General features: G+C 42.1%; 2 protein-coding genes across 30 annotated transcripts in view; both read right to left on the bottom strand.

Annotated features, from left to right (window-relative positions):
- Positions 1-18,628, bottom strand: part of SLMAP (sarcolemma associated protein) — a 146,148-nt gene extending 127,520 nt beyond the window's left edge. For all 29 annotated transcript variants that reach the window (XM_056129917.1, XM_056129915.1, XM_056129933.1 and 26 more), the window contains exon 1: positions 18,303-18,628. In XM_056129917.1, coding sequence (XP_055985892.1) covers positions 18,303-18,500 — 198 coding nt within the window. In that variant the 5' untranslated portion in view covers positions 18,501-18,628. The remainder of the gene's footprint in view (positions 1-18,302) is intronic.
- Positions 18,629-18,758: 130 nt separating this feature from the next.
- Positions 18,759-19,812, bottom strand: LOC130037782 (basic proline-rich protein-like). Its single transcript, XM_056129703.1, has 2 exons — positions 19,694-19,812; positions 18,759-19,575 (listed from the first exon to the last, which is right to left on the bottom strand). The coding sequence occupies exons 1-2, from the start codon at positions 19,810-19,812 to the stop codon at positions 18,759-18,761; spliced, it is 936 nt and encodes a 311-aa protein (XP_055985678.1).
- Positions 19,813-25,211: the final 5,399 nt, after the last annotated feature.

The following is a 25,211-nucleotide window of genomic DNA, read 5'->3' as shown; positions in this document are numbered from 1 at the left end:
ATAAAAGTACCATTATATATTTCCCAATATATGACAATATATTGTTACTGAAAACTTTTAAAATGTACTACAAAAATAGCATACTGTATAAAAGGTGAAGAGATCTCATGATCATTTGCAACCTAATACCAATCTTGACATTTTTCTAAAATACTGAGCAATGTATTTATCAAAGATACTAATGCCACTACTTTATCCAATTAGGAAACAGTTAAGTATGGCAACAGATGTCCAGGTTCATGCACTGCAAAGTTTGCATGCATCCTCAAAAGTCATATTTATTTTGCATGTGTTTATTTTGTCCTGAACAGGTTTTAAATGAGTGACTGGCCCAGAAAGTTGATAAATATTAACTCAAAGGGAACAAGCATACTATAAACATAGATAAATCAGTAATTTGTAAAACAAGCTTAATTCAAAGATATTTAGCAATTATTCTAAAAATATTGTATATTTTCCATTACCTTTGAGTGCATAATTCAGCTACAGAATAAAACAGTAAGAAAAAAACTATGTTCTTCATTCTACTTAAGATGACAGAGAAATGTTTAATTACTTTAGAAATTTTTCTTTACACAAAAATATTTGGATGTAAAAGATATAAATTTTCAAATCATCAGAAAGTGCTATTTTCTAAATAACTCATTCCTTGAGGGACGAAGATGAAGGGAGGGAACCTGGGGACACTGGTGCTGGGAAATGTACACTGGTGGAGGGGTGGGTGCCGATACACTGTATGACTAAAACCTAGTCATAAACAGCTTTGTAAGGGTCTATCTCACAGTTATTCAACACAAAAAAAATTGTAAAAAATTTAACTTTTTTTAAACTGTAGTTTACATAGTTAATGATGGTTTCCTGTGTACATAATTTCATAATTTGGGGGGGTACAGGGAGTCACGCCCAGTGACATTTAGGGGTTACGTCTCGCTCTGCACTTAGGAAATCACTCCTGTTGATGTTTAGGGCACCATATGGGATGCCAAAGACTGAACCGGGGTCAGGCACAGGCAAAGTAAATGCTCAACCCACTGCGTCATCTCTCATGTACACGGTCTCTCATGTGCATAATCTAACATCACACCTTCACCAGAGTACCCACCTCCCTCCTTGACAGTTCTCAATGCCCCTCCCTTTCAACACCCTTCCCTCCATAAACTCAGTTTTGTGGATCAGTTCTCTCATTTTGCCTTTGGCCTTCTGTTGTGCCTTTAAGTCCCACATATGAGGGAGATCATTCTATTATCTACCCCTTTCCTTATGACTGACTTCACTCAGCATTATATCCTCTAGTTTCATCCATGTTGCAGCAAACTATATGGTTTTACTTTCTTAAAGCTGCATAGCTGGAGCGATAGCACAGCGGGTAGGGCGTTTGCCTTGCAAGTGGCTGACCCAGGTTCAATTCCCAGCATCCCATATGGTCCCCTGAACACCGCCAGGAGTAATTCCTGAGTGCAGAGCCAGGAGTAATTCCTATGCATCACCAGGTGTGACCCAAAAAGAAAAAAAAAAATCCTTGGGGCTGGAGTGATAGCACAGCGGTAGGGCGTTTGCCTTGCCTGCAGCAGACCCGGGTTCTTTGATTCCCAGCATCCCATATGGTCCCCTAAACACTGCCAGGAGTGATTCCTGAGTGCAAAGCCAGGAGTAACACCTGAGCATCGCCAGGTGTGACCCAAAAAGCAAAAATAAATAAATAAAGCTGCAAGGATTCCATGTATATACCAGTATTTCTTGATCCATTCATCCACAGTCAGGCATTTGCATTGTTTTCAGATCTTGGCTATTGTATCGAGTGCTGTAATGACATAGGTGTGTATATATCTTTTCAATTAATGTTTTTTGTGTTTGAGGAATAATATGCAAATTTTTAAAATATTAATAATTTTTAAATATTAAATGATAATTCTGAGGTACCTGACCCAGGCGTCAATGTAAAGAACAAATTGAGAGAAAATATTCACTCACCATACACCTAAAAAAGGAACAATAATATCTAAGATATTAAAAGATAAAGGTAAAGGTAAAGGCCCTCCCGTTGTTCATCGATTTGCTCAAGCAGGCCCAGTAACGTCTCCATTGGAGACTTTGTTGTTACTGTGTCTGGCATATCGAATACGTCACCGGGAGCTTGCCAGGCTCTGCCGTGCGGGAGAGATACTCTCGGTAGCTTGCCAGGCTCTCCGAGAGGGGCGGAGGAATCGAACTCGGGTCGGCCATGTTGGCTGCGTGCAAGGCAAACGCCCTACTGCTGTGCTATCGCTCCAGCCCCAAGATATTAAAGCATTCACAAAACAAGAAAAAAAATCACTATCAGAAAATGGGGAGAAGAGCTGAACAAAAAACTTCCTCAAAGAAAACTCATAGATAGTCAATAGATAGTCAATAAGTACATGAAAAGTATTCATCACTTATCATCAGGAAAGTGCAATAAAAACAATAAGACAGCACCTCACACCAATTGAGACTGACACACGTCAAAAACAGTAGAAACAACCAGTGCTGGTGGGAATGCATGGAAAAAGAAAAACTCATCTATGATTGAAAGAATGTTGTTGGGCTCACCCTCTATGAAATAAGAGACTTCTTACCAAAAAGATGTAAGAATTAAGCTTCCATATGACCTGCAGTTCAATTTCTTGGAATCTACCCTAAAGGCCTGAAAACATATTCTGTAAGATATTGATTGGCACCCCTATGTAAGGCACTATTCACAATAACAAAGATTTGTAAATAATTCAAGTGCCCAAGATCAGGTAAGTGTATAAAAAAAAATGTGCTATATAAACACAATGGAATACTACTCAGCGGTCAGAAGAGACAAAATCATGCAATTTTGTCTAAGTGCTAAGGAGGTTGGCTGGGAGGAAGTTAGGAGGGCACACAGGTAGAGGTATAGATGGAGAGACACCAACACACTGGTGATGTTAGTGGTGTTGGAATATTCTATGCCTAAAACTTACTATTAAAATTTTATAAATCACAGTGCCAAAAAAAAAGAAAAGAAAAGAAAGGGAAGAAAAAGCACCAGAAGATTCTAATGTGCATAAAGGTTGTCTGTTATACTTTTTTTCTTACCCTCCCCCCCACACACACTTTCCTTCCCAAACTTATGTGTGACAGACGGAGGAATACACTGGCAAAGACAGAAATCACATCCTGGCCTCCCATATTATATTTCTTCAAATGTCTGCACAAAACACTAACAGCCTTTTTCCCTTAATTCTAACCCAGTTTTCAAGACAGCAATTTTTATTCAGGAGAGGCAGTCTGAGAGATCCGCACCCAGTAGTACTTGAGGGCTAACTCACAGATTAACTGATTCTGTGGATCAAACACTGATGCTGCACACAGAGTATGCATTGTACCATTTCTTTTAGCCTTGCATGCAGCCAACCACGGTTCAATCACTAACACTACTTGCCTGGTGCTCTGAGCACCACCACGGATTAGCTCTGAGCCAGAGCCAGGACAAGCTCCTGGCATCTCTGGGTTTGGAAACACACCTCCCTTCCTTCCCCATATACACACAAAAGGCAAAATAAAATAACGTTCAAAACTCAATATAACTCACACAAAGGCAAAATAAAATAACATTCAAAATTCAATATAACTCATATCAACAACACAGCACAAAGGATCCCATTGCTCTACAATGTCATTCACAATTGCTATTATCCAACTTTTAAAGTAAGTTTAAAAGACATCTCTGGGTTTAAATTTACAATTCCCTAATTATGTTGAAAATGTGGTCTTTGTTGACCATTCCTATTTCTTTTGTGAATTAAGGTGTCAAATCTAAATACTAGAGGACAATTTTTGGTACAAAGCTTTAAAAATCAGAAATGAATGTATGTGTGTAATTCTGTAAATACAGAATATAAAATTTAATGGACTTAAATTTTCTATCTATGTACCTATAATACAAACTGATTCATAGTCAACCAGCAGGCCTCTAACTCTTGGAGAACCCGGCAGGCTACCAAGAGTATCCTGCCCGCACAGCAGAGTCTGGGAAGCTCCCCGTTGCATATTCGATAAGCCAAAACCCAGTAACAATGATGGGTCTCATTCCTCTGACCCTGAAAGAGCCTCCAATGTGGACTTGCTAAAATTTCAGGGCTAGGATGAATGGAGACATTACTGGTGCCCGCTCGAGTAAACCGATGAACAACGGGATGACAGTAAGACAGTGATACTAAAGTATGTATTTCCTTTGGGTATCTAAGTCTTCACATCACTACAATGACAAAGCTATAAAAATTTTAATTGGCTAAATTAAGAAGCTATTATGACAACTACTTTTTAATAAGATGACCACCTAATATTTTAGACTTTTTCAATTTCTCATAATTTATTCAATTTGCTAATTACTATATGAAGTTCCAGAATAACTGCAGCTAAAACAAAGAGTAAAAAGTTAATATAATTCTCAAGTCAGGACACTGATATGGTGCTTGAGGGGGGGCCATAAAAAAATAAATATAATACCAATAAATAGGGATAGTGACAGTGACCAATAAATATAGCTAATGTTTATCTGAAATATTGCCTCTAGCAAGTATAAACAACTTTGGGCAATACTTTGGGTAAAACAACTGACAATCATAAACAAGAACAGCTTAAAGTGCCAATTAATGAATAGCAAAACCAGAGATGGGAATGACAGTACAGCGGGAAAGGCATTTGCCTTGCATGAGGCGGCCCCAGGTTTGATTCCCAGCAGCCCAGACGGTTCCCCAAATCCAAGAGGAGTAATCCCTGAGCACACAGCCAGATAGCCAGGAGTAAGAACTGCGCACAGATAGGTTGACCCACACACTCAAAAGGGAGAAAATAAAAAGGGCAAAACTAGAGGCCAGAGAGTTAGTACAGCAGTAAGACACTCGCCATGCACACGGTCAGTCATCCTTACTGAATCCGCATCACTCATGGTCCAGATCATATGTAGTGCTGTTGATTTGAACAAGGGTTCATTGCATATAAGCACCAGAAGGAATGATCCCTAAGCATAAAGACAGGTAGAAGCACTGCACCTATAAACATGCATCCCTCTCCCCCCACCACAGGGGGTAAAAAAAAGCAAAACTAGTGCTGCTATGTGGTTCTGCTTTGTGAGGCTGTTTTTATGGGGAGCGGGGAGGAGGGTAGTGAGAGGGTAAGGGTTTGGTCTACACCCAAAGGTGCTCAGGGCTTCTGGCTCAATATCCAGGGATCACGCCTGGTGGTGCTCAGGGCACCATAAGGGGTGCTGGGGATCAAACCCAGTTGACTTCATGTAAGGTAAACACACTAACTATTTTACTATCACTCTGACCAGAGAGATACAACTTTGAAAATAAAAAATTGTAAGATTGCTGAAAGGGCTTGAGAATATACTTTGCATGTGGATGACTAGGTTTGATCCCCAATACCACATGATCCCCTGAATACCAAGTCAGAAGTAGCCCCTGAGCATCACTGTGTGTGACTCAAAAAAAAAAGATAAAATCAAAGAAATCAAAATTAAAATGAGAAGCCATACTTTCAGGAGATTTCTAATTCATTCCTTGGATTTGGTAACTTACTAGAAAGACTAGAACTCAAGAAAGAAAGCACTATACTTAAAATTACTAGTATGCTTTAAGAGCTAAAACTCAGAAACAGTAAAGTGAAAGTGCTTGAACGTCACCTCCAAGTAAGCCACCCTCTTAGCACCTCAATATGTTTAAAAAGTAGGAAATTAGCTAAATCTCGTTGTTCAAGAGTTCTCAGAACTTTAGTCATCAGTTCTCCGCTCCCACATCTTCTCGGAGATTGGTCTACAGGGCTAAAAGTTCCAACCCTCAACTAACTTGTTCTTTCTAGTGACCAACCCTCTCCTGAAGTGATCTAGGAGAGCTTAGTCATGTGGAAAACTAGAAAACAAAAAACATTCTTTCTACGAGTTTTTAGGAGTTTATACCAACCTGGAGGGAAGGACAAATATTTCTATTGTGCCACATTATGTCTCTATCAGATTAAAAAAACCTCAATGTATCAATGAATTTACTTAGTTTAGAAGATTAAAATAGACAAATATTCAATGGAGAAAATGTTCTTAACATTGTAAAAGCATAATTACAGAAAATGAGTGTACCAAGTCTTATTGGGCAAACACAGAAAGGAAAAAAAATAATTGTCACAAGTTATTGGTATTCTGTGCCAGATATTGTACTGGTTTATATAAATTCTCATTAGATCTCTAAACCTATCTGATTATTCAAATCATACTGTTAGCCTTTTTTTATTGATAAGGAAAACTGAGGCACAAAGACACACCAAATTTACTTATTTAGCAAGCAGAGGTAAAACCTTTAACTTTTAGCCATACTAACTCCATCTTCTAAGACCCCAACTAACAATGCTTAACTATCCTACAGATTTAGTAGCAGATCTATTTTCCCCTCCCTATTCTATTAACTTTCATTATTGCATTTCCCAGAATACATCATTCTCTTTTAGTCCTTCCTGCCTTAAACACATAGTGTTCCCTCAGGCTGGAATGTCCTGCGCTTTTTTTAATCCAACTTGCAAAGCCCTGCTAACCCTGCTTAAAAACAACTTTCTCTGTGAAGCTTTATTTTTTCCACATTTTCTACCCCCAATCCCAGGGGAAGGACTACACCACTCCTGTGATTCCCTGGAAACAATGATTCACAGATACTTCTATTATTAGACTTACTTATAGTTGTATTTTTCAAGACTACTTACTGGGCTCTACACAGTACTTCAAACACTAGATAACAGGTATAGGTTGAAAAGTAGCACTGTCCTGTCCTCCTGTTGTTCATCAATTTGCTCAAGCAGGCACCAGTAACGTCTCCATTGTGAGACGTGTTGTTACTGTTTTTGGCATATCGAATACTCCATGGGGAGCTTGCCAGGCTCTGCTGTGTGGGCAGGATACTCTCGGTAGCTTGCTGGGCTCTCCAAGAGGGATGGAGGAATCAAACCCGGGTCGGCCACATGCAAGTCAAATGCCCTACCCTCTGGCTATCGCTCCAGCCCAGGTTGAAAAGTAGAAATACATAATGGAGATGCGTGCTGAAAGAAGACTATGGACCAAACATGATGGCTCAGTAGTGCCTATAATGCAAACCATAACACCCCAAAGGAGAGAGAGAGAAAGAGAAAAAGAGGGAATGTATCTGCCACAGAAGCAGTGGGTCGGAAGGGGGCTGAGGGACACTGGGAATATTGGTGGTGGAGAATGGGCACTGGTGGAGGGATGGGTACTCGAACATTGTTTGATTGAAACGTAATCACGAAAATTTTTAAGTCTGTAACTAACTGTACCTCATGGTGTACCTCTGCTTTTTTATTTTATTAAAATAAAAAAAATATATATAGGGCTGGAGAGATAGCACAGCAGGTAGGGCATTTGCCTTGCACCTGGCCGGCCCAGGTTCGATTCCCAGCATCCCATATGGTCCCCTGAGCACCTTTAGGAGTAATTCCTGAGTGCAAAGCCAGGAGTAAACCCTGTGCATCACCAGGTGTGATCCAAAAAGCAAAAAGAGAAAAAAAATCTAATCCAAATTATGTATTTGACAAACCTTAGAGGACTGATAACCAAAAACTTCCATGTTATCAAACTGCCTATCTAAACTATTATTTTCTTTTCATAAGTTGGACATTTTGCTTAAAGGATTTAAAAAATTTACATGTCAAACAAACTTTTCAAGGCTATTTTATTCATCTGCATAGTCACCCTAAATACAGGACCCCAAATACAAGCCTAAGAAAAAATGTTTTTATTGTCAGGAGTATAGGAATATTTAAAAAATGCTATAACTGAAACCCAAGCACAAAAATTTGTAAGTCTACAACTGTACATCATGGTGTTTCACTAATAAAAATTTAAGAAAAATAAATAAAATAAAGTACAAAGAGAAAAAAATGCTAGCTGACTTTAAGAAATAACTCAGGTTCTCTAAGTCTATAAAAGCATCAAATGACAATCATTTTAGTCACGTACTTACACTGTTACCTTTTTTTTTTTTTTTGCTTTTTTGGGTCACACCCGGTGTTTATCCCTGTGCTCATGCACTCAGAAGTTACTCCTGGTGGTGCTCAGGGGACCATATGGGATGCTGGAAACTGAACCCAGGTCAGCCGCATGCAAGGCAAACACCCTACTCACTGTGCTATTGCTCCAGCCCCTATGTAACCTTTCAAAGACAGATTTTCATCACAGTAACTGTTCAGTCCATAATAAGATAGTTCAGAATAAATATCTAGCAGCTGACTTTTATTTCAGGGAGGAAAAAATAAAATTCTGATTCTAACTCCCATAGTTACTAACAGATGACCTTGTGTAAATAACCTCTAAACATCTAATTCTTGTGGAGTTCATGCCCATTTCAATCAGCCTACATCAACGGCTGAATAAATAGCAATACTCCTACATCAAAAAAAAAGAAAAAATTCTTCCCAGACTGGAGGGGACTAGTCTATAGTTACTCTACCTACCTTCCATAAATGCTGCACAGATCAAGTCAAATAAGTACTCAACATCATAAACCCTTAAAAGTACTATTTTGTATGAAAATAAATATAAGCAATAACCTAGATTAATACCGAAAAGATTATCTATGATCCCAAAATAACTAACAAAATGCCTTGCACTTTGCAAATTCAATAATTAAAACTACCACTGGTAACTGGGTCCATAATCTCAAGTTGAGAATGAATTCGAATGACCTTCTAACAGACTGCTCCATCATTCACATTTACTCTTTCAAACACTTATACAGCACTTGTACCCTTATTCTCAAGAGCTCACATCTGGCTGTGCAACAGCGTATGTGCATAAATTACTTTGTAGTTTACTTCTCATAACAAAGTTCTATGGGAGTACAGAAGAAGAAAGAAATTGATTCTCACTGAGAATCAGGGAAAGTTCACATTGGAACTAGGCCTCAAGGGATGAAGGGGAAAGGCCATTCTGGAATGGCAAAAAAAAAAACCCACTTGTTCCAAGAACAGTTAAGTACCGTCCCAGAGTTACTGTATAGAATATGGGGCAAAGGGAAAAGTAAGAGAAGATGGAGCTGGAAGAGGAAATGAGAGACAGATTTGAAGAGGTTCGTATTTATCCTACTAGAAATGAATGGCAACAATCAAGATTTTGAACAGGGCTGTAAACAAGAGACACTGTCTCTCCCTTAGAGACAGTAAGAGAAACCATGAGCAGGGGGAACGTTTAAACATTTCAGCAGCTATTAAATACCACCATTTTGATTTTTGGGTCACACCTGGCAGTGCACAGGGGTTCCTCCTGGCTCTGCACTCAGGAATTACTCCTGGCAGTGCTCAGGGGACCACATGGGATGCTGGGAGTCGAACCCGGGTCGGCCACGTGCAAGGCAAACGCCCTACCAGCTGTGCTATTGCTCCAACTCCCACCATTTGTCTTGATTCAAGTAACTGACGTACAACCAATCTCAGGACGCAGGGAGAGAGCCCAAGGAAGTCTTGGGCTCAGTTCCCAGACACACACAGTCCCCCGGGCACCACCAGGAGAAACCTGAGTATTAAGCTGTGGTACCCCTCCAGCTTCACCAGATACGGCCTAAAACAAAAACAAGACCAACCTCAGCCCAGAGAAACAGTATAATGGGCTTCAAAAAGCACTTAAAATTTTTCACTCTCAACCCTTTTTTATCCAACACACATGTGCAAGCATTGCCAAAAACATATAAGACGCATTATGCAACTGATTTTTATTTTTTGTTTGTTTTCTTTTGTTTGTTTTGTTCTGGGGCCACACCCAGGTCAGCCACGTGCAAGACAAGCACCCTACCCACTGTCCTATCTCTTTATCCCCAATTTTAAATTAATTTTTGAACGTTGTGCATTTAGAAACCTTTTACTGTTCCCAAAATTTTCACTGATTCCTTCATTCAGTTACATGATCTATAAGGGGTTTCCACCAGCTAGAAAATGAGGCTTAAAGGGACAGTGCAGAAGTCAAGGCACCAGCCTTGCATGCAACTGCTGCTGAGGCATCTGTTCAAGTCCTGTCACCACAAACGGTCCCCAAGCACTGCCAGGTATGACTCTTAAGTACTGTTAGGTATGGATCCCATCTCTTACACCCAGCCAACCCCACACACCCACCCAAAAATAAAAGCAGTAGCTAGATCTTAAGAGTGCCCAGCAACTTGAGAAGGGAGCACCAAATAAAGGGTGTTTGGAGGATCCTCCCAAGAGGGGAGATACATGCTGAAAGTAGACTATGGACTGAACTTGATTGCCACTCAATGCCTCTCTTGCAGACCACAGCACCCAAAAGGAGAGAGAGAACAAAAGGGAATGCCCTGCCACAGAGGCAGGGTGGGATGGGGGGGATGGGTGTGGGAGGGATATTGGGATCCGTGGTGGTGGGAAATGGGCACTGGTGGAGGGATGGGTATTTGATCATTGTATAAACGAAACCCAAGCACAAAAATTTGTAAGTCTACAACTGTACCTCATGGTGTTTCACTAATAAAAAAAAAAAAGAAAAAGAAAAAGGAACTTCAAGCTCAAAAAAAAAAAAAAAAAGAGTGCCCAGCAACCTTGCAAATTTGTGGACATGGATTCAAATCCCCACTGATGCATATGTGCCAAGTGTGATCTGGGCAGCTCTACTGTTTGACTTTGTGATCAAACAGTATCTGTGACTATCTGTGATCATCATCACCACAAGCAATTTCTGGTCACACTGCAGCCAGATGCATACAAGCATCACAAAAAAGGGTATTATCCAGGCAAGCATAACGACTAAAAAATATTCAAGTACCAAGACCAGAAATGCAATTTCTGGTGAGTAAATGTGGGTACCACCAGAACCCCAGTAAGCACCATAGTCGTAAATGCATACTTCAACTAAGAGTGCAAGCCCCAGTGAGTACATCAAGTAAGCACTGCAACTAAAGGAACACAAATGTCAGTGACCACCACAGCCAAGTGGATCACTGGTGATCACGCACCACAGCTCACCCTGTATGAGCAGCAGGCAGGTAAGTATGCAATACCCATCACTAAAGCAACACAACAAAGGAAAGGGGAAGAAACATAAGTTTTTTTCTTAATCTAAAATTCTTGGATGGGGGCTGGAGTGATAGCACAGCAGGTAGGGCGTTTGCCTTGCACACGGCCAACCCGGGTTCGATTCCCAGCATCCCATATGGTCCCCCAAGCACTGCCAGGAGTAATTCCTGAGTGCAGAGCCAGGAGTAACCCCTGAGCATGGCCAGGTGTGACCCAAAAAAGCAATAAATAAATAAATAAAAATAAAATTATTGGATACTGGAGAGATAGTACAGTAGGTAGGGCATTTGTCTTGCACATAGTCAACCCAGATTCAATCCCTGGTACTCTGTACGGTTTCCCTGAGTCTGTTAGAAATGATCACTCAGCACAGAGCCAGGAGTAAGGCTTAAGCACTGCCGAATGTGGCCCAAAGATCAAAAAATATAATAAAATCTAAAATTATTTTCACTTAAAGCTCAAAATGACAAGTACCCCTTCTTTATCAGAGAGAACAGACACTGTCACTGTCACTGTCCCCCCGCTGTTCATCAATTTGCTCAAGCAGGCCCAGTAACGTCTCCATTAGAGACTTTGTTGTTACTGTGTCTGGCATATCGAATACGTCACGGGGAGCTTGCCAGGCTCTGCCGTGCGGGCGAGATCCTCTCGGTAGCTTGCCGGGCTCTCCGAGAGGGGCGGAGGAATCGAACTCGGGTCGGCCATGTTGGCTGCGTGCAAAGCAAACGCCCTACCCCCTGTGCTATCTCTAACAAATACCACTCATAATAGACTAGTCTGAAAAAATAGAAGAGTATGTTTAAGGTAAGTCAAAGTATGTTTAAGCTGTGGCTTAAACAAGTCAAATAACTGAAAAAGAAAAAATTGCTTTACACACTTTTTTCTTATACATGTTTCCCTCCTGTTATTGGGGTTTGCGTCCAAGACTTCATATGTATGAGACATAAGCTCAGCCTCTGAATGACATTCCCAGGCAGTCATCCATATTTTAACAACTTATAATAAATCCACTAATTTTTCACTATTACGAAAAGTAACATAAGAAATGAATACATGCTTTGGCTATACAATCTGGCCTTCTGAATTTGTTTACATTAATATGTCTTAAATATAAGAAGTCAAATTATACGGCTGGCACAATACCAGCACCTTTTTTTTTTGTTTTTTGTTTTTTTGGGGGAGTTACACCCATCTGTGATGAGGGATCACTCCTGATGGTATCCAGGACCATATGCAGTGCTGGGGGTAGAAACTGGTTAGTGTGCAGGGCAAGCAAGTGCCTTAACCCCTTTGCCCCCCAAACCAGCACCACCTAATTGCCTTTTAATTTGTCACACAAAAAAAGGGGATCTATCAGAACAATTCACAAACAAACGAATGTATGATCTACCATTCTACCAATAACTGAGGCCAGGATCTTAGCAGTCATGCAAAGGTGTATGTGTGTGAGTTCTGGAGGAGCAGGGATAGAGAGAGAGAACAAATAATCTTGTTTGTCAAATTCTGAAGAGTCTTCCTTTGCAATGTCCTTAGAACACGCATTATTATTTCTGCTTCATTGCCTTTACATGAACGTGTCCTTCCCCCACCCCACCCACTTCCTTTGCCTGACTGACTCTACCTCCATTCTGCCTATTCTAAAATGTCTATGGTCCTGAGCTATGGAGAAAGCTCAGAGAGCTGAAGCACATGATTTGTACTGGGGAGCCCCAGGCTCAATTCCAGCAACCACTATTGTCCCCTGAGCACCAAACCAGTAGTAGACCCTGAACACTTCTAGGAGTGACCCCCCCCCCCCAAAAAAAACACATATAATAGATCTAATATAAATCTCCTTCATGAAACATCCACAAAAACTTCCCAAAATCTCCAGTTCATACAGAACCTCTCTTTTACTAAAGTCCTAAATGTACAAGATAATACACTTGTCATTTTTTCACTTTCTAACATTTAAGCACTTTATTTCTTCTATCTGTGTCCTTAATAAAGAACATTACATCTAAACTGTTACAAAGCCCTGAAATAGCAGCGTTATTGGACCTTGGGTTCTACATTCACAAATACCTCAGTCCAAATCCCATCCCTACCATTTATCTGCTATGCAAATGTGGGCAAGTTGGCCTAAAGCAATCCCTCAGCACCTTAAAGTTCTCAAAGGTTAAGAGGGAAACAGTTAAGCACCTGTCTTAAGCAGTTATTTGAGTATTAAGAAAATCAACAGGGAAAACATGATAGAAACAGAAATAATATGTAGTAAGCTGCTACCGATTATTTTTCTTGCTCTGGGTCTCTACATACTGCTGTTAATGGTTCGTCAGTACTTGGCACAAAATTCGCTAGCCTTTCAGGGCCCCTAGGTCCAAGTTTTTAGCTTGGAAATATTAATAGCTAATTAAGTTATTCCACAACCTGGCTCCACATTATCTATTAAAGGATAATAGGAAACAGACACATAAGGCAGAATCCTCTCCTTAAGAATCTGACAACAAAAATTAAGGCACAACATAACTGGGCCAGAAAGATAGCTCAATGGGGCAGAGTACATGATGCTCTGAGTTTGATCCCTAGCACATCATCCCCAGAGCACTGCTGGGTATGGCCTTGAAGGTCCCTAAGCACCACCAGAATGGCCCTGGCAGACTCCAGCACCACAATGCCTGAACACTGAACTGTCAGGTTCATACAACTGGGTATGAACAGCACTGCCAGAAATTCCCCAGCATGTGTGTGTGTGTGTGTGTGTGTGTGTCTGTCTGTCTGTCTGTACACATGCATATATATTAATAATATATATCACACAGAATGGCATAATACATAAATATTACGAAGAATGGCATGTTCTTATCGTCAGTCTCCAAAAGAACTCTCCAATCCAACAACAGCAGTTTCCTTAGTGAGAGATGGCAAACTTATTCAGTTGTCTGACTTTGTCTGCTTATGTCCACCATTATCCCCTCAAAAAAAAAAAGTACTTCTCTTAACTTTTATCTACCTATATTCACACACACACACACACACACACACACACACACACACTTATTTGTTTTGGAAAATAACCCTTGAGCACTGCTGGGTATGGTCCTCAAACCAAAGAGAGGTATATGTTTGTGTGTGTATGTTTAATAATCACTGTTATTCCTGGCTCTGTGCTCCGGTGTGGAGAACGTATGTGGTACCAGGGATCTGAACCTAGATAAGCTGTATGCAAGGTTAGCACCTTACCTCCTGTGCTCTCCTACCTCCCACCCCAATTATAAAATCAGGCTCAGAGAGACAGTACAGTGAGTAGGGCATTTGACTTGCATGCATCTGGCCCAGGTTCAATTCCCCGCATCCCATATGATCCCTCAAGCACTGCTATCAGTAATTCTTGAGTACAGAGACAGGAGTAATCACCAGCCTACCAAAAAAGTAAAAAATAAATTTAAAATCAAATTCAAACAATATCACACTTAGGCAAAGAATGTAGCTCATGAGTACAGCTCTTGCCTTGCATGTATTAAGGCTCTGAGTTACATCCAACACTGAAAGAAAAAAAAAACTGTCAAATAGCATCATTCTCTTGCCACTTCAGACAATAGTTCTTAATCAACAACCATTCTCAAAAAGTATATAGTCACCCTCTCTATACAAAATAAAAGTTTCTAGAAAGATTCACTAACAGTTCAACAATTTTCATCACTTCTTCCCACCTCACAATTACGCCTTTCATTGAAACAAACCACAACAGAACAGTTTCGCAGAAATGTGAACTGGAAGTAGTTCAATAAATACTACTACTTACTACTAATTGAATAAGTATACTACAATGAGACTAGAAATAGACTGTGTGAGCCACTAGACTATCAACTGTCCAGAGTCTCAAACAGTGCCATCCAAATCACAAGTCAATGACCCATTTTACATTATCGCCATATCAGTAGATTTACTTGTTCAGTAGTACCTTGAGTCACCCATCTAATTTGAGTTTGACCTCCGAAAAGGAAGGGCAATAACTAACTCCTACATTCCTGAGATATTCTGGGAAAGCCTATTAAATTGCACTTTGTGGCAAACCTGTCACCTTCCAACATACAGGTTTTTAAGTACCATAAAGCATTTCCAAAACTTAGCATTAAAAGTGTCAGCTGGGGGAGTTCAAAGCACTGAGCACATACATTACATGTATGAACACCCACACAAAGTTCCCTGAGCATCACCCAGAGCACCCCACCACTAGCACAGAGCTAGGGGTATCTCCTAAGTATTACCAGATGTGTCCCAATAAATAATTAATAAAAAGTCATCGAGGCTTTCAACTGGCTACATTTTGCAAATTTCCTATAATGAACAGGCTCTAGTTGAATAAACAGAAAATTTCAAATGTATTATTCCTTCCAGCTTTTAACGGGCCTCCCACAATGACCAAGGCAGAATATATCAAGTTGAAAGTCAACTCAAGGGTACATTACCTTAGTTTTCCACACTACAAGGGAAAATGCCGATTTATAAAAAGTTTTCAACTTCACAAACTGCAGTTTTAAAATTTTCAACTTCATAAACTGCAGTTTTTAAAATATACTCCTGCTTTATGCCATCACATGAAAAAAATAGAATTTCTCATTATCTACCATCTTAAGACTACCCAGCACAGGGCCAAGGAGATAGCGCAACAAGCTGAAGGCATACTTTGCATGTAGAAGCCCTGAATTTAATACCCTGAACCGCATTCTCCTTGAGCCCCGAGCTGGAAAAAGCCCCCCAAGCACCTCTGGTGAGTCCCCAAATCAATAAAGAACAAGAAGACTATCCAGCACTAAAGCAAAAATTGACCTCTTCCTTCCACTGCAAATACCCTTTATCATAAGTTCTGAGGCATTAGTAAGGGTCAGGCACAGGATACTGAGTGACATATATGACTATCTCAATCTCAAAATAATAGGCACCAGTATTATCCTCAGAAGGAAACACTGAGACAAGAGGGCAGGGAGAAAGTTGCCTTAAGAAAAGTCTTACAGAAGAGGTTTCTTACTGTGAGAGGAATTTGCTGATTTTATGTACTTACACATTTATACAATAATAATGATGGAACTTGTTTTCTAAGAACAAGTTCTATTCAACATTTTAATACATCATCTCAATGTACACAACAAACATGCCCCATTGATTTTTTTGGGGGGAGGGTCATCTCAAACTAAACTATCCTGGGGGATTTTACTATAGACATGAAATGCACTTCAAGGGCAGATATCAGAAAAGAATAAGTGAATGCTTTGCAGACAGGAGGTCGGGTATGAGCCCCAGTACTACATGGTTGGTGGTGCATGATTCCCCAAGAATCAAGCCAAAAAACTCCAAGACACACTTGGTATGGAGAGAGAGAGAGAGAGAGAGAGAGAGAGAGAGAGAGAGAGAGAGAGAGAGAGAGAAACCATGTTCACATAATCAATATTTTCCAAAGAAGTAAAAGAAAACTCTGTGTCTCCTCCTCAAATCAAATAAAGAATATGCATTTGCAGAGAATGTACTTTGAGCAAACCTATTATCTAATTAGGCCGATCCTTAACTGCTGCCCAGGGCCATAAAAAGACAAAAATGTAAAAGCTGGCTGAGCTGAGGTACTAGTAGTTAACTGATGTCCAAATACGATTGTTAAGAAAGATGAGTCCCATGAATATTCATTTAAAATCATTAGGGGTAAACTATGAAGTCTTTGATGGATCCAAACTTTAAATTTCCAAGGGAAATAAAGAGGGCTATGCCACAGATAATGAGTACCTGATATTATACAGAAAGACTTACTTTCCAGTTTTCATCCTACACACAAAGTAGGGGATAGGTAGTATTATGCAAGCACATAACACTTAGGCAATCTTTCCCTCCTTCCTTTGAAAAAGTGTTTATATAATAACTACTTATTCAAAAGCAAGAAATGTATGGACAATTTTCTCTTCCTTTTGAAGCTCGGTTTTTCTTTCATTTCAAAATTCTATTTTTGAAGACTTAAAAAAAAATGTTTCAAGACAATCATGTAACTCCGAAAGAGGGAGCAAAGAGTCAGGAGGTGAAACCTGAGACTGTTAGTCTTACATAACTTACTCTAAGTTGGAACTGACTCAGTAGCTCAACTAAAACCTAAGGTTCAAATGCAAAGCTGAGCTCTTTGATATATCGTCCACACAAAGAGACAACAAGTCTTAAAGACTGAAAGGGTCATACTTTATTTTTTCTTTTGCATGCTTAAATGCCTACATGTATAGTAAGTCAGAATACCAACGTTAAAAATGCTAAAATAACTGGTAATGGGTGTGGTGCTGGAATTAGGTGCATGAGAAACCACTGTGCTGTAAATCAAAGAATCTTCAAGAGCAGTAAATTCATCCTACCATGTAACCTAGAAACTGACAAAACTAGATAACATTTCAGAGCATAAATTCATCTCCTAATAATGATTTTTAGTTATCACCTCTGTATGTTTTAAATCATTTTAAAAAAAAATAATGCATACTCTCAGAATTACCATACTACGAGGAATACGAAAAACTGATTTTCACAAACAATAAATAGTAGGGTTTTGGGTGGTGGTTTGAGGGGGAAGAGGTTGGGTTTGTTTCTTGGGTTTTTTTTTTTTTTTTGGCAAGTTCACCCAACTTGCAAACTAAACTGAAAACATAAAGCTACATTGTTCCTCCTTAAATGAGCTTTGATAATTGCCAATTACTTCCATGGGTTAATACATATCAAGTCTCTTCCAAAAACAAATCTGCACAAGTTTTCTTACCAGAAAGACCCTGATCTTAACTGAAAGCTACCTGTAAGCACACCTCACCATACACACCTCACCAAACACCTGAGCCCCAGTGTAATACTAGCCACTGATTCCCCCCGACCCCTCCCCATTGCTTTGGGAACTACTGTTTGTTTCATCAAGACCTGAAGTGCACATTCACCTCTCCACAAAGGCTGAAAGCAAGAAGCCAAGTTCCACCGGCTTTCAGAACCGGGACCGGTGGGGTTTGGGATTCCACGGGGACTGACCAGAGTTATCAAGATGCCATCGCCCCCCTGAGGCATTTAATCATAACACCGTCTCTTTCTCCATCCAACCACCTCAATGACACTCACACTGACACCAAGTTGGTGCCGGGCCTTGCTCCTCTCGGGTGCAAGGAGCTCGGCCGCCCTCCGCGCACGCCAGACGCCTCCCTGGCATGAACGGAAACCAAGGGCCACGACGCGTCGGACACCTGCGGGGACCTTACCTTGCCCGTCTTGTGGTCAAACCAGACGAGAGCGTGGTTCCTTGACAGCACTTTGCAATCAAAGGTCGCATTGTTCTGCGCCGGTCGACAGCGGGCCACGGAGCGGCCGATTTTAATGGGCTCGTCCAGGTAGACATGACGCTCCTGAAACGGGTGCGAGTTCGGGCGGCAAGTGAAGATGGCCAAGGCTGACGGCATCGAGGACAGACGGGGGGGTGTCTCTCCTAGCAGGGACAAAGAGGAGCTCCGCGGGGTCCGGGCTGCCCTTCACGAGCCTAATCCCCGATCCCTCCCCCCGGTTCCCAGACTAAAACGAACTGCTGCGCATCGTCTACGCCTGACCCGTGAACGTCAACAACTCTTCGCTCGAGTGGGCAGACGAGCCCGAGCAAGCCCCATCACCTCCGCGAGCACCCAGCTGCGCCCCGACCACACGACGTGCCCCACCGGCGGCTCTCAGTCCATCTTCTGCCCTGGGAGGCAACGGCATCGGACAGCTGCGGCCCGGAGCAGTCCTGGAAGGCAGTTCGGGGACTGGAGGTGTCCGAGCCGATGAGTCACACACCAGTTCTGGGGCTGGGGCTGGGGCTGGGATGGCGGCCGCGTTCCCCCCTCGGTGGCGGAAACGTGACAGCACTGCAGCATCGAAGGACGGGCTCGGCGCGCGGCGGCCGGGAGGGTCCTGGCGGGCCGAGCCGAGAGCCGGCGGGGCAGCCCGCGGGTCCTTAGGGCCGCGGGCTCCGCGGGGCGAGCGGGGCTAGACCGCCGGCCGCACCGTCGGCATCGCCCCTGCGGCGCCGAAGCCGCCCGGGAGGTGGCTCGGGGTCCCCGGGCCGGCACGAGCCGCCGCGGCGGCGGCGGCGGCGACGGGGGTCGGCGGCGCCCGCGGCAGGCACCGGCGGGGGCGCCGGCCGCTGCCCAATCCGGCCGCCCGGGCACCTGGAGGGCGTCCCCGCGAGCGGGGCGGGGAAGCGGCGTCGCAGGCCGGGACGGGCCGGGCGAGGCGCGACCCCCCGGGAGGCTCCGGGGTCTCGGCGGCGGGAAGTTGGCGCTCGGACGCTCGGGCTCCCGGCCGCCTCCGCTCAGGGTCGCCCGCGCGAGGGTCGCATCGCAGGGACGGCAGCCTCGGCGGAGCAGGAGGTGGGGGAGGGAGGCTGGCCCGGAGGCGGGGGGAGAGGCCTGGAGGCCCCGGGCTGGGTCCGCCGCAGCCTCCACTCCTCGGGCCGGCGGGACACGCTCAGGCAGTGCCCAGCGAGGCAGGAAACTTTCCGACCTGGGGGGGAAGACATCAAAACAAACGGCCGTCAGGCGCCGGTGCCCGCCCGCCGGAGCCCACGACCGCCCCAACCCGCCAGCCGCCGGCCCCCCGGCTGGCCTCGACCTCGGCCGACCTCTCCGCGGACGGACTGCGAGGACTTAGAGCGCCGACGCCACAACGGGTCCAGCCTCCCTTGCCGCCGCCGCCGCCGCCGCCGCCGCCTCGGCTTACCTTGCCAGCGCCGGCCGCCATAGTGACTCTGACTGAAACCTACCCGGTGCACCGCCACGGGAACGCGCACCCTTCAAGGGCCCTCCTACCCCCTCTCCCGCGCCGTACTCCGGGGGGTCACGTGATCGTCGCCGTGGCAGCCATGGCAGTCAAGGGCAGAAGAAAGGGCAAACTGCCTTAGAATGCCTCTGTGGGCGCCATCTTTGTTCAGGGCTGATCGCTTCAAACTATGGGACAACGTTTGCGACCATGTTGGTTAAGGGCAAGGCAAAATTTGAGCTGTAGAAGGTCTTCTAAGCAAAGTGTTCCCCCTATCTTACTATCGCTGTAAGAGAGAATAAGGTTTTACTAGAACTATTCATTTTAATTCTCGGTGAAAACGCCAAAAAGCAAAGAAAACGTAGCCATCCAAAAGTGAAGTTCATTAGCAGCCATCTTAGCTATTGGCAATAGAGTTTCGCCTGCATATACACCGACCCCTCCTCGTCCCCGCTCCAACACCACCACCTCTACCACCAGCACCACCATCACCATCCCATTCCCAGCTGCCTTTGATGTGAATATTCAACGTCCCACAACTTTCAGGATTTGTTTCTGAGATAAGGAGGCCCATTCTCTCTCTCCCTGCAAAAATCATCTCTGTTGCATTCAGTCTGTAGAAAAACTCTTCGTCCCTGAATCCTTTTGAATAACAGTTCTCACTTGACCTATCATGTCCCCTTGGGATTCAGAGCAATTTCTGCACTGGAAAGAATGCGTGTTATTTCAGAAAGTTGAAAATCACAAAACTTCCAGAAAGAGGTCTGTTTCCCAAGTGGGTCTACGTAAAATTTCTGCACCTCAGAGAAAATGATAACCAGGATGACAAAGATAGCCCACGGAATGAGAAAAATTATTTACCCAACACCCATCTGATAAGGATTAATATCAAAGATATATAAGGCACTAGCAGAATTTTTTCACAGGAAAAAACTCAACCCCCTCAAAAAATGGGGAGAAGAAATGAACAACAATTTCCTCAAGGAAGAAACAGAAATAGCCAAACGTCATGTTTTAAAAAATTGCTCTACACTGCTATCAACAGGAAGATGCAAATCAAAACAATGCAATATCAACTCACACCACAGAGACCGGCAAACATCAAAAAGAACAACCAGTGCTGGTGTGGATTAAAGATAAAGAAACTCTCATTCATTGCTGATGGCAATGCAGACTGGTCCAACCTTTTTGGAAAACAATATGGACATTGCTCAAAAAACTAGAAATTGAGTTTCCATATAATACAGCAATACTGCGCCTAAGAAAAAGCCCTAGTGTCCCAAAAACACAATGCAGAAAAGCTATCTGCACTCTTAATGCTCCTTGTAGCACTATTCACAATAACGAGAATCTGGAAATACCCCAAGTGTCCAAGAACACATAAGTGAATAAAGAAACTAGAGTTCATCCACAGAGTGAAATACTACATAGCCACTAAGAAAAATGAACTCATGAAAATTTCTTATACATGGATGGATATGGAAAGTACCATACTGAATGAAATGAGTCAGGGGTATAAGGACAGACATAGAATCATTTTACTCCTTTGCAAGGTATAAAAAATATATAACATGAAACTAATACCCGAAGACAGTTGAAACAAGGGCCAGGACAACTGGTGCATGGTTGGAAGCTTGCCACAAGTGTGTGTGTGTGGGGGGGGGGGGGTGGGGGGGGGAGGGGGGATTGCAGTTATGTCAGAGAAAGAGAGAAAAGATCACTATGACAAAAATAGTTGGAAATGATCACTCTAGACAAGAACTAAACACTAAAGGAAGTAAAGTTATATCCTTTCTGTACTTGTACTGCAAATCACAATTCCTAAAAGGAAAAAGAGAGAGAGAGAGAGAGAGAGAGAGAGAAAGAGAAAGTGTTGCCATGGGGCAGGCTGGGGTGAATGTGGAAGGAAAATCGGGGACACTGGTGGTGAAGGTTGAGTATTGGAACATTATATGTCTGAAACCCAATCATGATCAACTTTGTAACGGTGTGTCTCACGGTGGTTCTATTTTTAAAAGGAAAAAAATTAAAAGTAATTTTAAAATAAGTCTGTTTCCAAAATGAACATAAATCAATAAAGTTGTGTTGCCCCAACTCATCAAGGTAAACATAGGGCTATTGATCTGAAGACTCAAAAACTAAAATCTAAACAAATTTTTCCCATAACAGTGTTGAAAAGGCATCTTGGTCATCTAGAATCAATAGTGGCTTCATTCTTTTATCTCTTAATTTAACAACAGACTCCACCGCAGTGTGACCATAAGCAAGTTTCTAAAGCTGTACAAAACTCTTTTCCCTACTGCTATATGGTAATAATACGCATCTGTTATTATGAAAATCCAAAATGACAATCCATATTGCTCAACAAAGAGTAACTGGTATTTGCACAACACTTACATCTTACATAGAGAGCGTTGGCCCTGTCCTAAGCTTTGTCCTGGGCCCTATAGATTCGAAACTCTAGAGAAGCAAAACCTCAATCTAGTCCTCTCCGAGCACACCTGGATATTGTGGGAAAGGGCCAGCAAGAGGCAAACTCAGATAAAGAGAGCTTCACTTTGGTGTGATCAGAGCTAAGAAAGCCCTCCCGTTGATCATCGATTTGCTCGAGCGGGCCCAGTAACGTCTCCATTGGAGACTTTGTTGTTACTGTGTCTGGCATATCGAATACTCTCGGTAGCTTGCCGGGCTCTCCGAGAGGGGCGGAGGAATCGAACTCGGGTCGGCCATGTTGGCCGCTTGTAAGGCGAACGCCCTACCCGTTGTGCTATCGCTCCAGCCCAGCTAAGAAAGCAAACATTTAAAAATAAAAGCTTCAGAAACTGGCTTCTAGGAGAGTAAATGAATTGAATGAAGAAAGCTATTTTTTGCTGAATCGTTTCTTAAATTTCTCCAGAATGGAAATAGAAATACAAGAAACAAGGCTTTTTCAAACATTGAGCCAATATGACTGGCATATAATAACTCAATGAGTATCTGATCCACCAGTGGAAATTACATATTGTTCCTCTTTTTGGCATAGAGTAGGAACAATACAAAGTGAATCTGGAGATGAAGAAAACACATTAGATTATAAGTCTTTGTCCTCTTTAGCATGATTTTCAATAATTCAGCAAATATATATTGAACTACTGTAACACTGTAGCACTGTCCTCACCTCGTTCATCAATTTACTCGAGTGAGCACCAGTAATATCTCCATCGTGAGACATGTTGTAACTGTTTTTGGAATATCAAATATACCATGGGGAGCTTGCCAGGTTCTGCTGAGCAGGCGGGATACTCTCAGTAGCTTTCCGCGCTCTCTGAGAGGGACGGAGGAATAGAACCCGGATCAGCTGTGTGCAAGGCGAATGCCCTACCTGCTGTGCTATCGCTCCAGCTATTGAACTCTTACAGAGTTCAATTTACTTTGGGGAAAAGATAAAAATGTTAAAGTTTTAACACAAATGATGTAAAGTTATTGTTTCTTTTTCCCCTTTGTTGTCGAGGTGGTGGTGACAGGAGGTGGCACTGCTCAATTGTAAGTACTTGAACATCTGAATTGAAGTTCACTATAAATCTCACACCATTGGGGAAAAGGGGGGCTTACACTCATAAGGCAGGCACCTTTTGACAGTGAATCATCTATTGTGCCCCAGAAGGTGAAAGTTTTGTTTATTTCTTTTCACTTTTAGCTTATGTGAAGTAAGTGATATAGACCCACCACAAATCCTTAATGAGCTCTGTGCATGAATGTTTGTCATGTATGTACCCTTTCTTTACTTCATTCTATAAATATTTAATTGACTGTCTACTGGGAAACAGTTCCTTTGAAAGGCCTTGGAAATGCTCACAGTTCAGGTGATAATACAGTATGATCTTTGCAGTATACACATATCAGGAATGACTGGAGCATGGCAGAAGAGTATACACTGAGACTTGAATGAAAGGTAGGAGTCAGCCAGTTGGTCCAATAATGAAGTTTCAGGCCAAGAAAGCATCGTAAACAAAGACACCAGCTGAGACTTGATGGAAAAGAATATTAAGGAATCACCTGTAGATCACCATTACTTATGTATATTATGGGGTGGAGCAGTGATGAGTGGGAGGACACAAAAGTTGGGAGTTCAATTATTGAAGAATTTGTAGACAACACAGTGGACTTCCAAACAGTTTCATCTCTCTCCTGGAAGGTCAGAATAAATGAAAATCAAGGTTTTCAGAATCAGGCATTGCATCACCATTTATCAACCTTTAAATGGTAAATGATTTAAAGCCTCTCTTAGTCTGTTTCCTCATTTGAAAAAAGATAGACAATATCTTAAAGTCTTGTTAACATTAAATAAGACAAAGTGCCTACCTTGATGTCTGGAAAATAGTAGACAGGTCGGAAATAATAGTTTTGTTATTGTTACAAATAACAATAATTCCCCTTCATCTTCCACATACAATGAAGAGGAAGTTTTCTTTATTTTTTTTTAATGCTTGAATGATTTTTACTTGATACTTACTAAGAAAAACTCATTTAGTCATAAAGAAATGAAGTACAGGCTAATAGCAAGTTTTCTTATCCCTATTTGTACATGAGAACACTCGTTTATAAATGTGAAAACAAAAAGTGTTTCTTGGGTTGGAGAGGTAGTATAGGGTTTAAGGCACTAGCCTTGTATATGACCGGTCCTAGTTGGATGCCTGGCACCACATACATTTCCGTGAGCACCACCAGAAGTGGTTCCTGAGCACAGAACAGCAGTAAACCCTGAGCAACACTGAGTACGCCCCAAAAACATAGATAGATATAGACAGATAATTTTAAGTTTCTCTGTGTTCAGCTCTACTAAAATTCCTTTTAAAATTAACATTTAACAAATAAAATAAATGGTTTTTTATGCAAGAAAAACTGGGACAGTTATAACCTGGAAGGGTAAAGAATTCTGCCAAGCTAGAAATGCCAAAATGGCAATGAAGGCGTTCTTCACCCACTGGTATTTAGTAAGCAGAGAAAAGGCTTAAATTAAGAAATCTCATAGATGAGATACTTTGAATTCTAAACCATGTGGGTGTTCCACTCTAGGATTCTGTATCCGTACAATATTTTTTAATTAAATAAAGAATATGTCATGTTTTGAAAATTTTGGAACAAATGTTTTATGTTTTGTTTCCTTTTAAAATTTTCACCTTTTTAATGGACTGGTGAGAACTACTACCACTGCTATGATACATGCTGTGTGTCAATCAGAAAAACGAAGAGAAAATGGTAAAATTACTACCCTGTTAGCATGGAAAAACAGGCAACAAATACCATTTCAGATGTTGGGCGCCAAATCTGTAAACTCAGTTCCTCTGCAAGCTACCCTCATTGCCAATGATCTCACTGGACTTAACCAATGGTATCTAAAT

Source organism: Sorex fumeus, unplaced genomic scaffold (assembly GCF_029834395.1).
Source record: "Sorex fumeus unplaced genomic scaffold, SorFum_2.1 ptg000072l, whole genome shotgun sequence".
Lineage (NCBI taxonomy): Eukaryota > Metazoa > Chordata > Mammalia > Eulipotyphla > Soricidae > Sorex > Sorex fumeus.
The sequence above is the reverse complement of the archived record's forward strand: the minus strand, read 5'-3'. Positions and strand labels throughout refer to the sequence as shown.

Bases quoted from the DNA above. Each gene is read 5' to 3' on its own strand.
- LOC130037782 (XM_056129703.1), bottom strand. From the start codon at position 19,812: ATGGCGGCCGGCGCTGGCAAGGTAAGCCGAGGCGGCGGCGGCGGCGGC. The intron at 19,576-19,693 runs GTCGGCCGAGGT...CTTCCCCCCCAG, and splicing joins CGCAGTCCGTCCGCGGAGAG to GTCGGAAAGTTTCCTGCCTC.